This window comes from Myotis brandtii, unplaced genomic scaffold (assembly GCF_000412655.1).
Source record: "Myotis brandtii unplaced genomic scaffold, ASM41265v1 scaffold1085, whole genome shotgun sequence".
In the NCBI taxonomy this organism is placed as follows: Eukaryota; Metazoa; Chordata; class Mammalia; order Chiroptera; family Vespertilionidae; genus Myotis; species Myotis brandtii.
In genome coordinates, this window is record NW_005353692.1 from 886,072 (window position 1) to 904,828 (window position 18,757).

General features: G+C 39.9%; 1 protein-coding gene across 5 annotated transcripts in view; it reads right to left on the minus strand.

Annotated features, from left to right (window-relative positions):
* The window catches only part of ANAPC1 (anaphase promoting complex subunit 1), a 104,976-nt gene that overhangs the window by 47,720 nt on the left and 38,499 nt on the right, over nucleotides 1-18,757 (minus strand). For all 5 annotated transcript variants that reach the window (XM_014542754.1, XM_005857216.2, XM_014542758.1 and 2 more), the window contains 9 exons: nucleotides 18,319-18,393; nucleotides 17,331-17,599; nucleotides 16,019-16,110; nucleotides 15,119-15,267; nucleotides 12,201-12,279; nucleotides 11,751-11,787; nucleotides 11,587-11,657; nucleotides 8,967-9,145; nucleotides 5,831-6,045 (listed from right to left, as the gene is read on the minus strand). In XM_014542754.1, coding sequence (XP_014398240.1) covers nucleotides 5,831-6,045; nucleotides 8,967-9,145; nucleotides 11,587-11,657; nucleotides 11,751-11,787; nucleotides 12,201-12,279; nucleotides 15,119-15,267; nucleotides 16,019-16,110; nucleotides 17,331-17,599; nucleotides 18,319-18,393 — 1,166 coding nt within the window. The remainder of the gene's footprint in view (nucleotides 1-5,830; nucleotides 6,046-8,966; nucleotides 9,146-11,586; nucleotides 11,658-11,750; nucleotides 11,788-12,200; nucleotides 12,280-15,118; nucleotides 15,268-16,018; nucleotides 16,111-17,330; nucleotides 17,600-18,318; nucleotides 18,394-18,757) is intronic.

Sequence of the window (18,757 nt, forward strand, 5' to 3'; positions counted from 1 at the left end):
GGTGGCGGGGCCGAGGTAGAGGCGGTTAGAGGCCAAGAGGGGAGGGTAGTTGTGGGTGATCAGGCTGGTGGGGGGCGGGGCCATTGGGGGGTAAGCAGACCAGCAGGGGGGCGAGTTGGGGGCAAGCAGGCCATCAGTGAGGCAGGCCGGCAGGCAGAATGGTTAGAGGCAATCAGGCAGGCAGGCAGGCAGGTGAGCGGTTAGGAGCCAGCAGTCCTGGATTGTGAGAGGGATGTCTGACTGCCGGTTTAGGCCTAATCACTGTAAACTGGCAGTAGGACATCCTTCGAGGGGTCCCAGATTGGAGAGGGTGCAGGCCGGGCTGAGGAACACCCGCTCCCCCATGCACGAATTTCATGCACCAGGCCACTAGTATGTATGTATGTATGTGTGTGTGTGTGTGTGTGTGTGTGTATGTATATGTCTATCTGTGTGTGTGTGTGTGTGTGTGTGTGTGTGTGTGTGTGTGTGTATGTAATAGGCTAATTAGATTGGACATCTTTCGGACATCCATCTGGACATCCTTCTGGACAAAGCCATGGTGGCAGGGACCGAAGCAGGGTGGTTAGGGGCGATCTGGCCAATAGGGGAGAGCAGTTAGGGGCGACCAGACCGGCAGGGGAGGGCAGTTGGGGGTGACTAGACCAGCAGGGGAAGGGAGTTAGGGGCAATCAGGCAGGCAGGCAGCGGTCCCGGATTGTGAGAGGAATGTCTGACTGCTGGTTTAGGTGGGATCAGGCCTAAACCAGCAGTCGGACATCTCCTGAGGAGTCCCAGATTGGAGAGAGTGCAGGCTGGTCTGAGGGACACCCCCCCCCCGTGCACGAATTTCATGCACCAGGCCTCTAGGCCTATAATAAAAGCCTAATATGCTAAGTGTCCAGTCATCCAGTCATTTGTTCAACCAATCAGTGTAATATGCTAATGATATGCTAAGGCCACTCAACCCCTCGCTCTGATTCAAGGGACACCACCTGAATCAGAGCCTCCAGGGGGCAGACAGTCGACCGGTCAACCAGTCACTATGACTGGTGCACTGACCACCAGGGGTAGACACTCTGACCCGTAGGTTAGCTTGCTGCTGGGGTCCAGCCAATCAGGACTGAGCGAGATGGGCCAGACATGCCCTGGAGCCCTCCCGCAGTCCCTCCCCAGCACCGATCGTGCACCAGTGGGGTCCCTTGGCCTGGCCTGTGCCCTCTCGCAATCCAGGACCCCTCAGGGGATGTCGGAGAGCCAGTTTCAGCTGATCCTCAGGCCAGGCCGAGGGACTCCACTGGTGCACAAATTTGTGCACTGGGCCTCTAGTAGATATATAAAAGCCTAAGCAACCATTACAACCGGTCAGCCAGTAGCTATGATGACACACTGTCACCAGGGGGTAGAGGCTCAATGCAGGAGCTGCCCCCTGGTCAGTGCGCTCCCATAGCCAGCCAAGCTCTCGCAGCCCCTCCCCCCGGCTGGTTGGCCAACCTCCCGCGGCCTCTCCCATCCCCTGGCTGGCCAGCCGATGGCCCTGATTGGGGCGGCCAACCTCCCACGGCCCCTCCCCCTGGCCAGCCAACCTCCCGCAGTCCCTCCCCACTGCCTGCCAGCCCCGATTAGCCCTGATCACTGGCCAGGCCGAGGGACCCCACATGTGCATGAATTCGTGCACAGGGCCTCTAATATAAAACTTGCTTAATTAGACCTGCTTTCTGATTTAGCTAAACTTTTTCCAGCCCAGTGAAGCACCCCAACTTCTCTTTCAGGTAATTGTCAGCAACACAGCAGTAAATATCAACACGAAGCACATTATTATTGTAGATCACGCACGGAGAACAAAGGGTAAAATATTTAACTGCAGCAGTGTTTGACTATATTCTGCCTAGTGAGAAAACCTGAAGTCATTTTCAAGGTCCACCATTTCTTACTTCTTTTCAGTCAGGTCAAGATGCAGGGAGAACAAGAGGTAAAATATTTAACTGCAGCAGTGTTTGACTATATTCTCCCTAGTGAGAAAACCTGAAGTCATTTTCAAGGTCCACCATTTCTTACTTCTTTTCAGTCAGGTAAAGTTTCTAAGTTTTCTAAATCTCCATTTTCCAGCTAATAAAAAGAAAATAGGATTCCACCAAGTCTCCTATCTACCTATTCCAGGACTTCTGTGAGGATCAAATGAGATGAGGCACAGGAAAACGCTTCACAGACATTTGATTACAGTGTAAAATGTTTCCACCTGGCTATAAAGCAAGTCATGTTCCTGGGCTGAAGAAACTGCAAGGAGGCTAGTCGTTGCTAGGGAGAGGAAGCCGGGCGTTGCTGCGTGATGTCATTACCCAGATGGTCAAACACTTAGCATATTAGCCTTTTATATTTAGACTAGAGGCCCAGTGCATGAAATTCATGCACTGGGGGGGTGTCCCTCAGCCCGGCCTGCACCCTCTCCAATCAGGGACCCCTCAGGGGATGTCTGATCCCTCTCACAATCCAGGACTGGTGGCTCCCAACCTCTCGCCTGCCCGCCTGCCTGATTGCCCCTAACCACTTCTGCCTGCCAGCCTGACCGCCCCCTAACTGCTCCCCTGCCAGCCTGATTGACGCCTAACTGCTCCCCTGCCGACCCAATCGCCCCCAACTGCCCTCCCCTGCAGGTCCGGTCAGCCCTGACTGCCCTCCCCTGCCAGCCTGGTCACCCCCAACTGCTCTCCCCTGTAGGCTTGGTCCCCCCAATGACCTCCCCTGCTGGCCTGATCGCCCACAACTGCCTCCCCTGCCGGCCATCTTGTGGCCACATAGGGGCAACCATCTTGTGCAAGGGCATGATGGTCTTTTTGCGTATTACCTCTTTATTACATAGGATAGATAACACACTTGATACACAAAACCTTGTGAGGTATGAACACTACAATCGAGCTTCTTATAGAGGCAGCAACTGAGGCAGCAAGAGGTTAGTAATTTATTCAAAGTCACCCAGCAGATACTGGCCAGGCATAGCCCAGAGTCCATGCTATAGACTATGCTCTCACACAGCATCTCTGTCACTCCATTTCCTCATTAATAGTGACAAATAGCTGGGTCCATATGGGAAGGAAATAGAGATAGGGAGTTATGACTGACTCAGACCTTCACTAGCCTGAAGCTAAGTGTGGATGGTCCTTCTCTAAAAGTTTTAAGTCCTAGAGTAAGAAAGGAAAAAACAGTGGCAGAGATGACAGGTAACAGAGAGCAGGCAGATAAAGACACTGGAGAGAATTTTAAAATCTAAATTGAACTATCAACAAAACAAAAAGACAACCTACTGAACAGAAGATATTCGCCAATGTACATCTGATAAGGGGTTAATATCCAAAATTTATAAAGAACTCATACAACTCAACACCAAAACAAACAAACAATCCAATTAAAAAGTGATTAGACACTTCTCCATAGAGGACATAATGGTGTTTTTACCACCAATATACAAGAATTTATTTGTAAATTTCCAAACCTGCCAGAAGTGGCACTTTCCAAGCCCTAAGCCCACCCTTCTTATCAAGCTCCAAATGGCAACGAGTTCTCCCCAACTCCACCAAGCACACCCATACCTTAGGCTATGCCAGAGAACTTGAGTGTCCCCTTCCTCTAGAAGGCTTTATATTCCTGAGCCCAAGAGCTAGGGTGGCAGCTCTCCAGCATCCCAGGAGATATGGCGACCAGAGCCACTTGCATAGACTGAGGAAAGAAAATAACGGAGGAGGCACCAAATAGGGCTCCCTGAAAAACCCCAACTTACCCCCTGTACAAAAAAGCTCCCACATAGAAGAACCTACTCCCTAAATAGTGCAAATACCCAAAGAAAATGAATAACATATGAAAAGATGCTCAAAGTCACTAATTGTCAGAGAAATGCATATTAAAACCCAATCAGATAGCACCTCCCACCTGCCAGTTAGAATGGCTGTCATCAATAAATCAACAAACAACAGGTACTGGCAAGGATGTGGAGGAGAACCCTGGTGCACTGCTGGTACAAATGCATTTGTGCAGCCACCGTGGAAAGCAATATGGAGGTTACTCAAAAAAATTAAAAATAGAACTATCTTATGACCCAGCAATTCCACATCTGGGTATATATCCAAAGAAATCTAAAACACTATTTCAAAGATATATGCACCCCTATGTTCACTGCAGCATTATTTACAAGAGCCAAGATATGGAAGCAACCCATGTGCACATCAATAGATGATTAGATAAAGAAGATGTGGTACATATACGTAATGGAATATTACTCAGCCATAGAAAAGAATAAAATCTTGCCATTTGCAACAACATGGATGGACCTAGAGGGTATATGAAATGAAGTAAGTCAGACAGAGAAAGACAAACACCATATGATTTCACTTATATGTGGAATCTAAAAAATAAAATAAACAGACAAGAACAGAAAAAGACTCGTAGATACAGAAGACAAAATGATGGTTGCCAGAGAATGGAGAAGATGGGGTGGAAAAGGTGAAGGGATTTAAGAAGTGCAAAGTGGTAGTTACAAAATGGTGATAGGGTGCCGGAAACCAATTACAGCATGACAGCAGGGCTGAATCTGGGAATGGCTGATGGCATTTCCCCAAACCTGAATAGGATACATTAAATTGATTGTTTGCTGCCAGACAGCTCAGGGCATCTTAATATACATTGTATTGCCTCCTACTGGCCAAACACTTGAACAGCCATAGGCTAATTCTCCCCAATCTGACAAGGGACTCTGTATAATACGAAACCCTGACCCTTTGAAGTGTATATCTCTGCCTCACCTCAGGACAATTTGTGTTAATAAAAAGCATGGGGTCCTGAGACAAGGAGATCTTAGTTTCCTTTAAACTAGGCTCCTCTGACCCCCAAATGCCTTTCAAAATTATATTTTGTTTCTGGACTATTTAATCTACACACAGCCCCTTCTCCGGATTCCTGAACTCTTCTTAATACTGGAACAAGAACCCTGGCAATAGGGATATAAAGTATAGCAGAGGAAATCAATAATCTCTATGTATAAAAGCCTAAGCGACCAAACAACCAAACGACGTGCACTGACCACCAGGGGACAGACACTCAACACAGGAGCTGCCCCCTGGTGGTCAGTGCACTCCCACAGCCAACCTCCCATGGTCCCTCCTCCTGAGAGACCCCACCTGTGCACAAATTCGTGCACTGAACCTCTAGTATTATAATAACTATGTATGATACCAAGTGGATGCTAGAATTATTTGGGGGATAACTTCATAATTATATAATGTCTAACCACTATACTATATATCTGAAACTAATATAAAATAATATTGAATTTCAACTATAATTGATAAAAATTAAGTTGAATTGCCCCAAGGCAAAAATTCTGGAATGTTACATTGATTACTACTGAATCGTACAAGTTATCAAGGGATAAATTAGTATTAGCAATGTAATAAAGAACATAAGTTTTAGAGAATGGCAAAAGAGAAGGCTTATACAATATTACATATCACTATTAAGAGTTTCTAATGGGAGCAAGGAAAAAATACTGGTATAAGTTTATACTGAAAATAACACAAGAAAAATTCAAAATATTTTCCTGATCAAGAAGTCCAAGGATGAGTTCAGTGTTCTCCTTTATAAATTCTTAAGGTAACTAAGAGCAGAGAGCTGTATTTCAAGAGGATGAGGGTCTGAAGTACAACATTTACCTCATTAAACGCCAAAATATGTTGAAAATGTATAGAGTATTAAGGTTGGATAAATACTTAAAACATATGGTACTTTTAACTTTAAAGTATCCATTTTTGGGGTTTTAGCGTTAAAAAAAAATCCCCGAGAGGTAATTCATGCTTTCAATTACCTGTTTTCCTTCTCCTCAATGAACTCATGGTCACTGAGCTCTGGGTACTGCACCACATTGACACGAACAGGATGCGCACTTTGAAGAAGCCTCCGCACGTCCTGCACCCTTAAATCTTCACTCCATATGAGTGACATAACCTCCTGATTCATGTCGTTCATGCCATCATCTTCCTCCTCAGTCTCTGTTCCTGAAGGAACATCTGATGAGAGCACCTGAGTAACAGACTTGGTTGTAGTGACAATTTAAAAACCAGTCAACACACACTGACTGACATGAGCATGTCCAGGATGACATATCTGACCACCAACAGAGAAAAACTATGCATTCAAACGCAGGCAAACTTGGATTCCCTTATGTACCAGGACTCTAACGTAGAATTCTCTGTTACAGCACAATTAAACTGCCCACTTAAAAATTCTTTATTGAGCCAAGAGAAGTTTAAATTTGAGATAAGAGTCAGGAGGAGGATTCCTTTAAAAGGATTTAATAAATTATAAAAATCTAACTATATCCTAAACATCTTGAAAACAGATATGACACCCCCCCATTATTATTTAAGAACCCACACTAATTTAAATATATTTTATTAATATAAGTAGAAAAGAAAAGCATGCAGAATATGCAACAAGGATAGCTGAACAATACTTTCTCCCTTTAGAATTTTAAATACAATGGATCATGGCTGGTTTTCACTTTTGTTTGTAAATATGTTCCAAATAAAAATTTCTTAAAAGGGAGGGGACTGAATGTAACAAAACAAATGAAAAGGGTTCAATCCTTGATTATCATTCTGTCCTCATAAGCTCAGTGTATGCTTTTAGTATGAGTCTTCCAGTCCAAGTACAGTCAAACCTCAGCTCTCAAACTTCTCCCATCTTGAACAATTCGATTCTCGACCAGGTTGTTCATGGAAAAAATGCCTGGGTTGTTGAATAAACTTTGGTTCTGGACCTGACAACCCTTTCATGCTGATACATCAGAATGACAAAAAGTGTCTCTCAGGCCATAAACAAAAGAGAGAATGCAAGTCAGTTTACTGCTAAATCTAGGATTATTAACATCTCAGGAAACAGTGCTGTGAATATTTTTGTGTTGTTTTTTTTGTTTGTTTGTTTGTTTGTTTTGCTTTTGTTGTTGACTAAATGGAGGACTGGCATAATTTTAAAACTTACAGAGGCCATCAAGAGTACTAATGTTACTAAGGATGTGAAAAAAACAATGATCACGGACAACTGAAGAGGTAGGAAAACTGTTGGATAGAGGAAAAGCAGGTAGCCAATGACAGCATTTTGGAGGAGGAGATATGTAAAAAAGCAGATGCCACATACTGACCTCCTTGAAAGAAACTGGGGAACCAGTGCTGAAAGTGATTTATTTAAGGCTGGAGGGGCGGGGGTTAATAAGTTAAAAAAAAGAAGTGTTTGTTTCTAGGTTAAATAGTACATTAAACATGTACTGTATGTAAGAAAGGTCAAAACGGAATCATTTGGGGGTTTGGAAAGAATTAATAAAATTTACATTATTTCTAATGGGGAAAAAAATGATTCTGTTTTGCAGCAAATCACTTCTCGAAACAGCCTTCTGGAACAAATTAGTTAGAAAACCAAGGTTTCACTGTAATTCAGACTTCAACACAGATTTGAATAGCATGAAATCTTCTTTTCCCTCAATGTTTTATTTTCTTTTAACAAAAGGTTAACTTCTAGTTAAAATGCTAGAGTTCTGTCAACATTTAACATGGAAACAGTATTAACATGAAAAAAATAATGGCAGATAGGGCTAAATAATCATTTTTATTTAGTTCATAAAAATTTATTACGGTTCCTATGAACTATCTAATTTTAAAAAGAAACTATATTCTAATGGGTGGGTTAGCTATAAAATATAGACCCAAAGAGCTAGTAAGTTAAATTTAGATGAGTTATACAATATAGCCTCAACTAACTGAACTGAGTTTAGACAGAATTACTTAAAATGACAAATACAGGTGAATGATTATCAATACCATTTGGTTTCAGTGCTAATGTTACACTGCTCTTACTCTGTGAAAAGAGGTCTAAATGCTAAAACTTATCTTGGCCAAGGAAAGAATAAAATTGTATTAACCCCTCCCCCCCAAAAAAATTGGTTTTCTGTTTAAGACAAAACAAATACTAACTCAAATAAGAGTTGTTATGTAGGTGCAGACTGAAGAGCACTATCTGGTCAGACCCTGCTGAAGATGGATCCCCATGGAAACAGATTCTGTCACAGTTACATGAGGCAACACTAATGTCAGGAATAAATTTTGACACAGGTTCTAAAGCATCAGTAGCCTAAGACCTGATGTGGATTATAAATAGTCAAAATGTGTTGATTATTATCTGTTGGTTCAAAGGCTAATAAGAGATTAGGCAAATTTCCACTGTCACCTCTGGACCCTCTGGGATGATCACATTAATACAGCACCACCATTTATGATTTTAAAGTTAACTCGAGTTTAGAAATTTTAAAAATTCCATTTTTAAATTTTTAAAGAGGCTGATTTTAAAAGAAATAATTGGAGAGTAATGATGTAATTCACTTTCTACCTTAGAACCCATTCTTTAAAGACCGATGAAGGACAGTATTCAGAAGGGATAACATTAAGACATCTTTCAAACCTTAGTGCCCTCTGTCCCCTCCCCCCAAAAAATCCTTTTCCTGGGGCTTCAGTTTGATGTGATTAAACAGATATATTTACAATATTCAAAGGTTAAATTCAAGAAAGCCAACTCATCAGAAATGTATGAAACAGAAAATAGTTATATATTAACTATTCAAATTCAGGATCTATGCTCTTGCTTTTCCCACATAATTATAAATTAGTTAATTACCAATACAATATAAGTAGGGAGTCAGCCATGGTAGTTGCTCTACTGATCACTCAAGGTGAAGAAAGGTCCAGGAAAGACAAAGCATTCCAAAATCTCCTGTTCTCATGTTTAATTTACAATTAATAACATTTGTCCAATTATAAATGCCACCTGGCACATAATATGAAAAAGGCAATATAATATACACGCTTGCAGAAAGACAAAAGAAATGTAGAACATTCCTACTTTGATGTTACTAAAGCCAAACTGAACCTTGAACTTTTGGTGTTCACACTCACAGATTTCCCTTTGGGTAAGTTTCCTTCACAGGCCTGCTTGGATAGGTCCTGGCGTCCAATCAAGAGACACACAGCCTCAGGCCAGTCTGCAGCAGGCTGCTCTCGGCAGTGATAAATTGCATCTCTAATGGGAAGAGCAATTCCAAAGGGAAGAGTTTCCAAGTCTCTTAAAGTGAAACCTGATGGCGAAAGGAAAACATTTGCATTTGCATTTAGACTTGCCACTCTCCTGTTTACCCTCTGACTAAAGTTAACAAACATCTATTCTGACAAGAAAGAAATTCATTTTATTCATCTTACTATCAGGCTAGTGTCTTGACATCAGGGATTAGCAGAAAAGGTCTCTTTACAAAATTCTAAAAAACCTTAAGAAAAAGACAACTAAAACAATAGGAAAACCACCAAGGACTTAAAAACCATTCCATAGATTAAATACAAAGAGTCAATAAACATATGAAAAGATTGTTTATCCAATGAGTGATCGTGGAAACGCAAAACTAAAACCACTAGAAAATAGAAGTTCACACTAGCCTGACAGACAAATATGGAAGTCAATCAATATCAAGTATTGGCAACTATGCACAGCAACAGTACTTCTCGACCACAGTTGATGGTGGTTACTTATGTACTGGTACAACCACACTGGAAAACACTTGGCATGTACAGATAGGCCGACCCCTATGGTCCAACAATAGCCATACAGAAACTTGTGCACATGTGCACCAGGACACAATATTAAAATATTTGTTAGCAATGTTGTTTCACTATGGCAAAAAAAGGGAAGGGAGGAAACATCCCAATTGCTTGCATCAATAGAATGGATAAATAAGGCCCAGCCAGTTTTGATGAGTGGAAAGAGCATTGGCCCAAGGACTGAAAGGTCTTGAGTTTGATTCTGGTCAAGGGCATGTACCTCAGTTGCAGAATGGATCCCTGGCCCCCACTGGGGCACATTCAGGAGGCAACCAATCGATGTGTTTCTCTCACATGGATGTTTCTCTCTCTCTGTTTCCCCCTCCCTTCCATTCTCTCTAAAAATCAATGAAAAAATATCCTTGGGTGAGGATTAACAACAAAAAAAGAATGAATAAATAAGTTTTAATATTCAAACAATGAAGTATTTAGCAATGAAAACAAGTGACCTACTGCTACGTGAGTCAACATGGATGAATCTTTAAATATTGAGTCCAGATGGTGTGGCTCAGTGGTTGAGCATCGACCTCTGAACCAGGAGGTTCAATTCTGGGTCAGGGCACATACCCGGGTTTCAGGCTGTGCAGGAGGAAGCCAATCAATTATTCTCTCTCATCATTCATGTTTCTATCTCTCTCTTTCTCCCTTCCTCTCTAAAATCAATAAAAATATATTTTTCTAAATTTTTAATAACAATATTGAGTGAAGAAAACAAGATAGCAGAAAGTTTTATTTTTATGTTTACATAAAGTTCAAAAATATAAAACACTAAGCAATATATAAAGATGATAAAACTACAAAAATATATGAGAAAAGAAATACAAAATTTAGGTAGGACAGTGGTTACCTCTAGTGGTGGATTATGTGGGAGGACACCATGCAGAAGTAAACACACAAGGGTCTTCAACCACACTAGCAATGTTCTGTTTCTAATGGTGGGTGACCAGTACATCAATATTCACTTTATTGTTATTCTCTAAACATTTCAAAAATTCTTTTGTATGTATGCCACATTTCATTTTTAAAATTTTTAAATCTTCACGTTAATTAAATTTTTATTTTTCCTAAAATAATATCTTAATTTTATAAATTATATATTATCTATTAATATAGAACCTTGATTAATTTTTAAGGTAAAAATGGTTCCTTATATGAGAATAACAATTTTATTAAATATTATGTAACATATAGATAGAAGTTGGCCACTATTTTTTCAGCATAGGTATCTTATCTGTAATACTAATGACAATTATTATAATTTTGAAGAGGATATACAAAGAAGTACAATGAAAAACTAAGTCATTTAGAGCAGTCTTTAAGAATTCAGGAATATCCTGTAACATTCATTAGAGCATGACTTTCTAATATAGAAACATCTTCATTTTTTTTTTAATATCTTCATATAAGTAATTTGGTTTTTTAAGTTATTTTTGTGAAAAATTTCTTTAGTACTTTACTCAGTTTGAAACCTAGAATCACAGGGTTAGGATTGGAGAGTAGAAAACTCTTTTCTTCCCCCCTCCACCTATGAATCTTCATCTTGGCACCTCAAATCCCTGGCCTATACCCTTCCAAAGCACACCTGCAATGTTTATACAATTACTTTTAGGTTTTGCCAGGAATACTCCCTTCTGATATCTGAGTATGACAATGGCTTAAGGTCTGGTGTGCAGTGATTGGTGCTCTCCATTCTGAGGCCCAGAGATCAGAAGCTAGTATTGCTGATGTCATATGAAAGTTGTGAAACTGTTAGGGAAAGGAAGTGTGGCTTGATAGGCCATAATGTCAACCCTGTGGGACCTTCTCTCCTCATGCCTCCAGATCTAGCTTGCCTTGAGGAAGATGGGCTTCGTGAGGATGGAGTGTCCAGGGAAGCAGAGGATTCTCACTGCCAGTCCAATAACACATAGAGTAAAGACAGCCTTACCTACATTAGCCATCCAGACAACCAATCTTTCAGCCAGACTAGAAACTGATGGAGAATGCCTGAAACTAAACCTGTAGGAAAACAAAACAGTTATTAAACAGAAGAGTGACACACAATCAAGTTTCATATATTTAATATAAAAGCACAATCTGAATAAAAGTCACCTGTTTTCCTCTTGTTCTGCTTGTGACTTTTGGGGGGCTACAAGATAACAAAACGAATCTTTATTTTGATAGTCTTCCTGGTAAAAAAAATACATAACATGCACAAGAAATTTGGAAATAAAGCTTTAACAAACAACTCCCAGAAAATAATAAAATAAGCAGGCTGGAAAGTATAATTTCCCTGAAGTTAAAATAATCCTTCTAAAAAATAAACAAATAATCCTTCTAAAAGTATGAAATAAGGTACATTAAAAGTATGAAGTTAGATTTTTAAGTCATCCTGGTCTCTGAAATTCAGTTGTGGACTTAGACCAGAACAGTGTAAGATAAAACCTCTACAATGAGGTAAGATGTGGTTTCTAAACAAACACAAAACTATTTTTTAATTTCAACTCTGATATCAATATTTATAAAATTTTGTTTGCAGAGTCTAACATTACACTGACTTACCTAGAGAAATTCTCGATAAATAGTGTGAGGATTCATCACAAACAGAGCTTTCATCACCAAGAATGTAGAGCGCAATACTCTGCAGAAGGAGGAAATTAACATGTTTTTTAAATGACTGGGTTATCATTACATATAGGACAGTTCATCCATTTTTGGGGTACAGCTCTGTGCTTTGACAAATGTTTCACAGTCCCATCCCCACTATCACAATCATGATACGAATACTGTCCTCACTCCAGAAAGGTCCGCAGTGCCCTTCGTGGTCCATCTGCTCCTCCCTGCACCAGCACCAGAGACAACTCATCTGTGTTCTGTCCCTGCAGTTTGCCTCTTCTACAGTGTCATGTGAACGGAACCACAAATGTGTGGTCTTCTGTGTCCTACTTAGTGAGTATGCCTTTGAGATCCATCCACATTAACCACATCTATCAGGAGCTTGTTTCTTTCTACTGCTGAGCAGTATTCCATTATACAGATGTACCAACTTTGTTCAGATGGGCATTCAGGTCATTTCCGGTTAGGTGAACCCTAACCCTCTGACCCTAACCCTTTTCCCACTTCTGCCATCAAGAGTCTCTTTTTTTGTTATTGTTGTTAATCTCACCTGAGGATATTTTTTCCATTGCTTTTCAGAGAAAATGGAAGGGAAGAAAGGAGGGAGGGAGAGAGAACAAAACATCAATGTGATCGACTGGTTGCCAACCACATGTGCCCCCACTGGGTCTGGGGAGTGAAAGCCACAACCCTGGTATGTGCCCTGTGCCCTGACTAAGAATCGAACCTGTGACCCTTTGATTCAAGAGCCAACCACTGAGAAACACCGGCCAGGGCCATGGTTCTCTTTTGAATATCTGTCCCACCACTAAGATCTGTACCTGCAGTGACACTTTTTTTTTTGAAGGAGTAGCATGATTTTACTGAATTTTAGTACAAAACTGGAAGATCTTAAAATTCTATATACCAGGCATCAAATCTAACAAAGAAAAGTTATAATGTGAATATCTGTAAGTTGACTAATGTATTTAGGTTGGAGGTTGAAGAATTATGGCATATCAATAATTCTCTGGCTCCCTTTTTTGGTTAGAAATACACTGGGTCCACCCCATTGAGCAAGACCAAAAATTTGGTGGTTTAACTTAAATGCTTCCACACAATCTGCAAGAAATGCAAAAGTTCTGGGAGTAAGCTATTCTGAATACACTGTGGATGTATTTAATGCCACTAAAATGTACACCAAAAAAGTTAAAATAATAAATAGTATGTTAGATTCTCACATTATCATTTATTTAAAAGAGCAGAATCACCATTCTGCATGTCTGTGTCAGAGCACACGGGTTGTGAAGCCTTCCTCAACATGAAGGCAGAGGCAGAGTGAAGAAAAGATGGGTGTGTCCACTGACATGTGGGAGGAAGACAAAAGCACACGGTTCTCCTGTGAGCCTGAGGGTCCATAAAGGACCTGTGCGCAGGCTGCTCGAGGGCCAGGGGACCGAGAGACAGGTGCTGAAAAAGCTCACCTTTCCAGATGCCCTTTGGTTCTTACTCTAAGATTTGACCATGGACATGTCCCAACTATGCAAAATGAACTAATTTTTAACAATAAATAATGTATTTCTCTGGGGGGGTGGGGGGGTTGGTACCTGGGAAGCTACAGACAAACTGGTTAAAAAATTTAAATGAAAAAGCAAAGGAACTAAAATAGCTAAAACAATATTGAAAAAGAGTTAATGGGAGGAGTCATACTAATCAGTTTTAAGACTTACTTTTAAAGCTACAGTAATCAAGACTGTGTTGCAACACAGATCAGTGGACCAGATTAAAAGGCCCAGAAATTGACCCATAAGAATGTGGTCGCAGGATTGGGGGGATGAGGGGACATTGGGGGGATAAGGACACATTTGTAATATCTTATTCAATAAAGGGAAAAAATATTAAAAAAAAAAGAATGTGGTCAACTGACTTTTAACAAAACTGTAAAAGCAACAAAGAAACAATAATCTTTTCAACAAATAGTGCTAAAAGATTTGGACATCCAGATTGAATAAGAACCTCAACTTAAACCTCATGCCTTATAAAAAATTATCAAAGTGGATCGTTGCTCTAAATGTAAATCATACAACTATAAAATTTCTACAAGGAAACAGGGAGAAAATCTTGTGTTCTGAAGTTAAACAATGAATTCTTACATATGACACCAAAAGCACTATCCATAAAAGAAAAAAACTGGATAAACTGGCTTCATCAAAATTGAACAGTTTTGCTCTACAAAATAAACACTAAGAGAATGATGAGACATGACAAGATGCAAACTAGGAGAAAATATTTGCAATCCACATATCTGACAAAATTTCATTATCTAGAATGCTCAAAATATCACTAGCCATTAAGGAAATGCAAATTAAAACCAAATGAGATATCACTGCACATGTACCAAGATGGCAAAAATTAGAAATCATGACAATAGCAAACACTGACAAAAATGCAGGGACATTGGAATGCTCACACACTGCTGGGGAAATGTAAAATGGTACAGTCAGTGTGAAAATAGTTTACAGTTTCTTAAAAACTAAATATATACTTACTACATAACCATCAATCCCACCTCTGGGTATCTACTTTAAAGAAATGAAAACTTATGTTCACTCAGAAACCTGAATGATTACAGCAGCTATATTCACAACTGCTGGTACAGGGAACACCTGCATGAATCTCAAAAGTATAAGGGAAAATTTGTTGGAAGGGAGGAGGTCTATTCTGTATCCTAGTTATGGTGGTGAATACATAAATCTACATGTTTGTTGAAATTCACAGAACTGCACACAAAATTTTTAAAGTTAATTTTACTGTATAATTTTTAAACCATATTTTAAAAGAAAAAGAGAAAAACAAACAAGTTAGGCAATAGTATGAGTACATACCAAAACTACAAGTCGGCTTCTTTCACAGATGCCAGGGAGGTAAGGGTAGGGTGGCATTTCTTCACCCTTCAGACAAGAACTCACCCACTGGTAAATACTTGGTGGCTCAGAAGTAAAAAATGATGGATGATGCATAAACCCTGTTTGACCTTTAAAATTAGATAAATGTTTATAGACATAAAAGAATACATTAGGAAAATTATCTTTTATTCTAAAGGGAAAATATTTTCAAATGACAGATACTGTTATCAATCGGAATAACATTTTTCCCTATTTTCCAAAATGTTCCATTTTTCCTGCCACAGTAAGTAAACTGTCTGTATTATAATATGTAGAATTTGAATGACTATTATTTTATCCCCTGCTAGATAGAAATTCAGCAAATTTTTATGCTCAAGACATATAAAGAATCTAACCAAAATTTTCTGCCCTAACCTGAAAGGTGAGAAAACAGAAGAGACAGTCAGGATTCCTCTCTGTTCTTACACTGGGCCCCAAGCCTGAGTCCCTTTAGCTCAGGGTCTAAGACAGTACAGTGGTAATGAACATGTTCCAATATGGCAACCACTAGCCCCATGCAGCTACTAAGCACTTGAAACGTCGCCAGTGCAACTGAGGAACTGAATTTTTAATATTACTAACTGGAATGACAAGCACAGGTCTTGGACACAGCATACTTCGCAGTAGAAGCTAAGCTTCTGCAACTCAGAACCTTAAGGATGAATATAATTCGCCCACATACTGAGGAAGTTATGGCTTACTGCAAATCAAAGATCAATCACAAACTAAAATCTGCCTAGTGGGAAGGCCCTGCCCCCTGACTTAGGGACTGATGGTAAGAAAAATACAAGCAAATGTCACTACACTGTTCACAAAATCTTTATCAACACAGATGCTTACCTTGATCAATTGTGCACACCTGTCCAGTAGTTCTGACAAGTGTTGGGTAATCCCTGTAGTAATGATCTAAGTAAGGCTCCAATTTTAAGTCCCTAAAACAATAAGAAAATATAAAATAGAAATAACAAGGAAGGTATTACAACATTTTCCCCCAAGATTAGGGTTCATCGATAGAACTTTCCATTTTAAAAACTTACCTATGAGAAAGAAGATAATCAAATCTAGAATCTCTTTATTCTATTTCTGAACTTTCCAGAGCCCAATATGATAAAAGCAACCTAAACTCCTTTTGCTAAACAAATTTTGTGGAGGTGAAACTACTGTAAAAACACTGAGGTCTAGGTTCTCCTCCATTACTTATTAGCTGTGTGATCTTCCACAAATCATCTCTAGAACCTGAAATTTTCTTCCAGAAAATGGGGAAACACCAGCAAATTCACTGTAAAGTTTTAAAACTAAACAAGATATGTGAAAAATATCTTATAAAATGTAAAACATTATACAAATGTTACTTATTTCAGAGAGCCCATGTTAGGGTTTGGAAATTATTTCATTACAAAAGAATTTTCATGATAGTAATGATTTGTCCTAAGAGAAATCAAACAATGAAAACTGTCATGTCCCAGAAAATAATTTCAGTATCTAAAGGAAGATCACAGTAATTAGAAAATGTGCTGTAACCTTAACTAAAGACATTGACATTTTGATTCCATTCAACTTTCTTTATCATCAAGGATCACAAAGCTTAAACAACACCCAAGTGTGACTTTTAGAATTCAGTGCGAAACACAAGGCTATTAAAGAGCATTGTTAGAACAATTTAAATGTAGATCCACTAGGAACCTGGAAGACAGGGATGATCACAGACAGTGACAACACAGCGCAGCAGAGCCCACAGCTAGCCAAATGTCTTGGAAACACACTCAGACAGGTTTTCTCATCATTAAATGGGGATCATGACTCCCTGGCCTTGTTTGACAATTTATGTAGCTAAACTGCGATTCTCTGAACTGTAAGAACCATCAGAATGTAGGTATTGTTACAGTACTGCAGGTATTGTTATAGAACTTCCACCACAGTGCAGCCAGTCATCTTGTCAACATGAAATGCTCAACAGGTCACCCCCAGTGTTTAACATATTTTGTGACTTCCCGCTGTTCATAGCAACCCTAGCATGATCCACAGGCTCTTACATAGCCAATATCTTCAAACAATTCTGTGGTTCTTAAAAAATGCTCAGGGTTCTTAAGAAGGCCAATTTCTGAGTCACCTGAGCACTCCTAGAAGTTTTCACTCTACACACAATATTTACCTTGCCAACTGAACAAGGAGGTCAACAAGTGAATGAATTCCTTCTCCCATCAGAGTATTCAATTTAAGCTCCTCATAGACAAGGTGAAGAACAAAAAACATTGCAGGTATGTGAGAGAAGAGAAGTGTAGAAGAATCCAGACTGAGATTCTGTGACAAGTCCTCATCCTTTATCTGAGAGACTTCCAGAGGGCTCAGACATAAAGATCTGTTCAAAAGATGAGACTCAACCTTCTGGTGGTAGTCTGAATTCAGTAAATACTCCCAATCCTGAGAAGAAACAGATTTGATTTTTAAATCATGCCTCCTTGTAATGTTGTCATTTAAAAAATTCAATTAAAGCAATTCAAGTTCCATTTCACATTAAGCTGCTATAAGAATATGGAAAAAAAAAAAGCACAATGCTAAAACATAAAAAGAATATCAAAACAGCTGAGTGATGGCCATGATATTCTAAGTCCTTTGTGTCGTTTCCACAATCTCCGCAGCACTTTTCCCAGGAGATGTGCGACTCTTCCTTTCACTTGAATGTGGAGGCCTTGTAGGATTATTAGTTGTGCCACAGGAAAAAGGGCAGCCCAAGGAGAGGGAAACAGGGAATGGGAATGGCCAATCAGTGAAGTAGTCAAAACACACATGTATCCAGTAAGTTCACCATCTCATATGGGTGCAGTTTGTAGAGACTCAAAACAATTACAATAGTAACATCAAAGATGACTGACCACAGATCACCATAACAAATGTAATAATAATGAAAATGTTTGAAATACTGCAATATTTATCAAAATGTGACACAGGGACACGAAGTGAGCAACTCTGTCGGGAAAATGGCACCAGCTGACTTGCTCGATGAAGGGTTGCCACAAACCTTCAATTCTGAAAAAACGCAGTATCTGTGAAGCCCAATTAATCCGTAGGCATACCACAGAAATGGGAGACTAGTAAAAGTATCTACAGGGCAATTTATATTAGCAAGAAATAATACTTACCTCATCAGATCCCGTCTCAGAAGGCCTTGCTTTTTTGGGTGCAATTACTGGGGAAAGTGATCCTTCAAAGTCAAACTGGAAGATAAACCCAAAAGAGAAGACAAAGATCATATAAAGTTGTCACTGTCAACTGACTAAAAAGATTCAGAAATTAGCCCTAGCCGGTTTGACTCAGTGGATAGAGCATCAGCCTGCAGACCGATGGGTCCCGGATTCATTTCGGTCAAGGGCACGTATCTCAGTTGCAAGCTCCTCCCCAGACTGGGCCCTAGTCGGGGCACGTGCAGGAGGCAACCAACCGATGTGTTTCTCTCACATGGATACTTCTCTCTCTTTCTCTCTCTCCTCCATCCTCTCTAATCAATAGAAAAACATCCTCACGTGAGGATATATATGTATATGTACATATATATCCACACACACACACACACACACACAC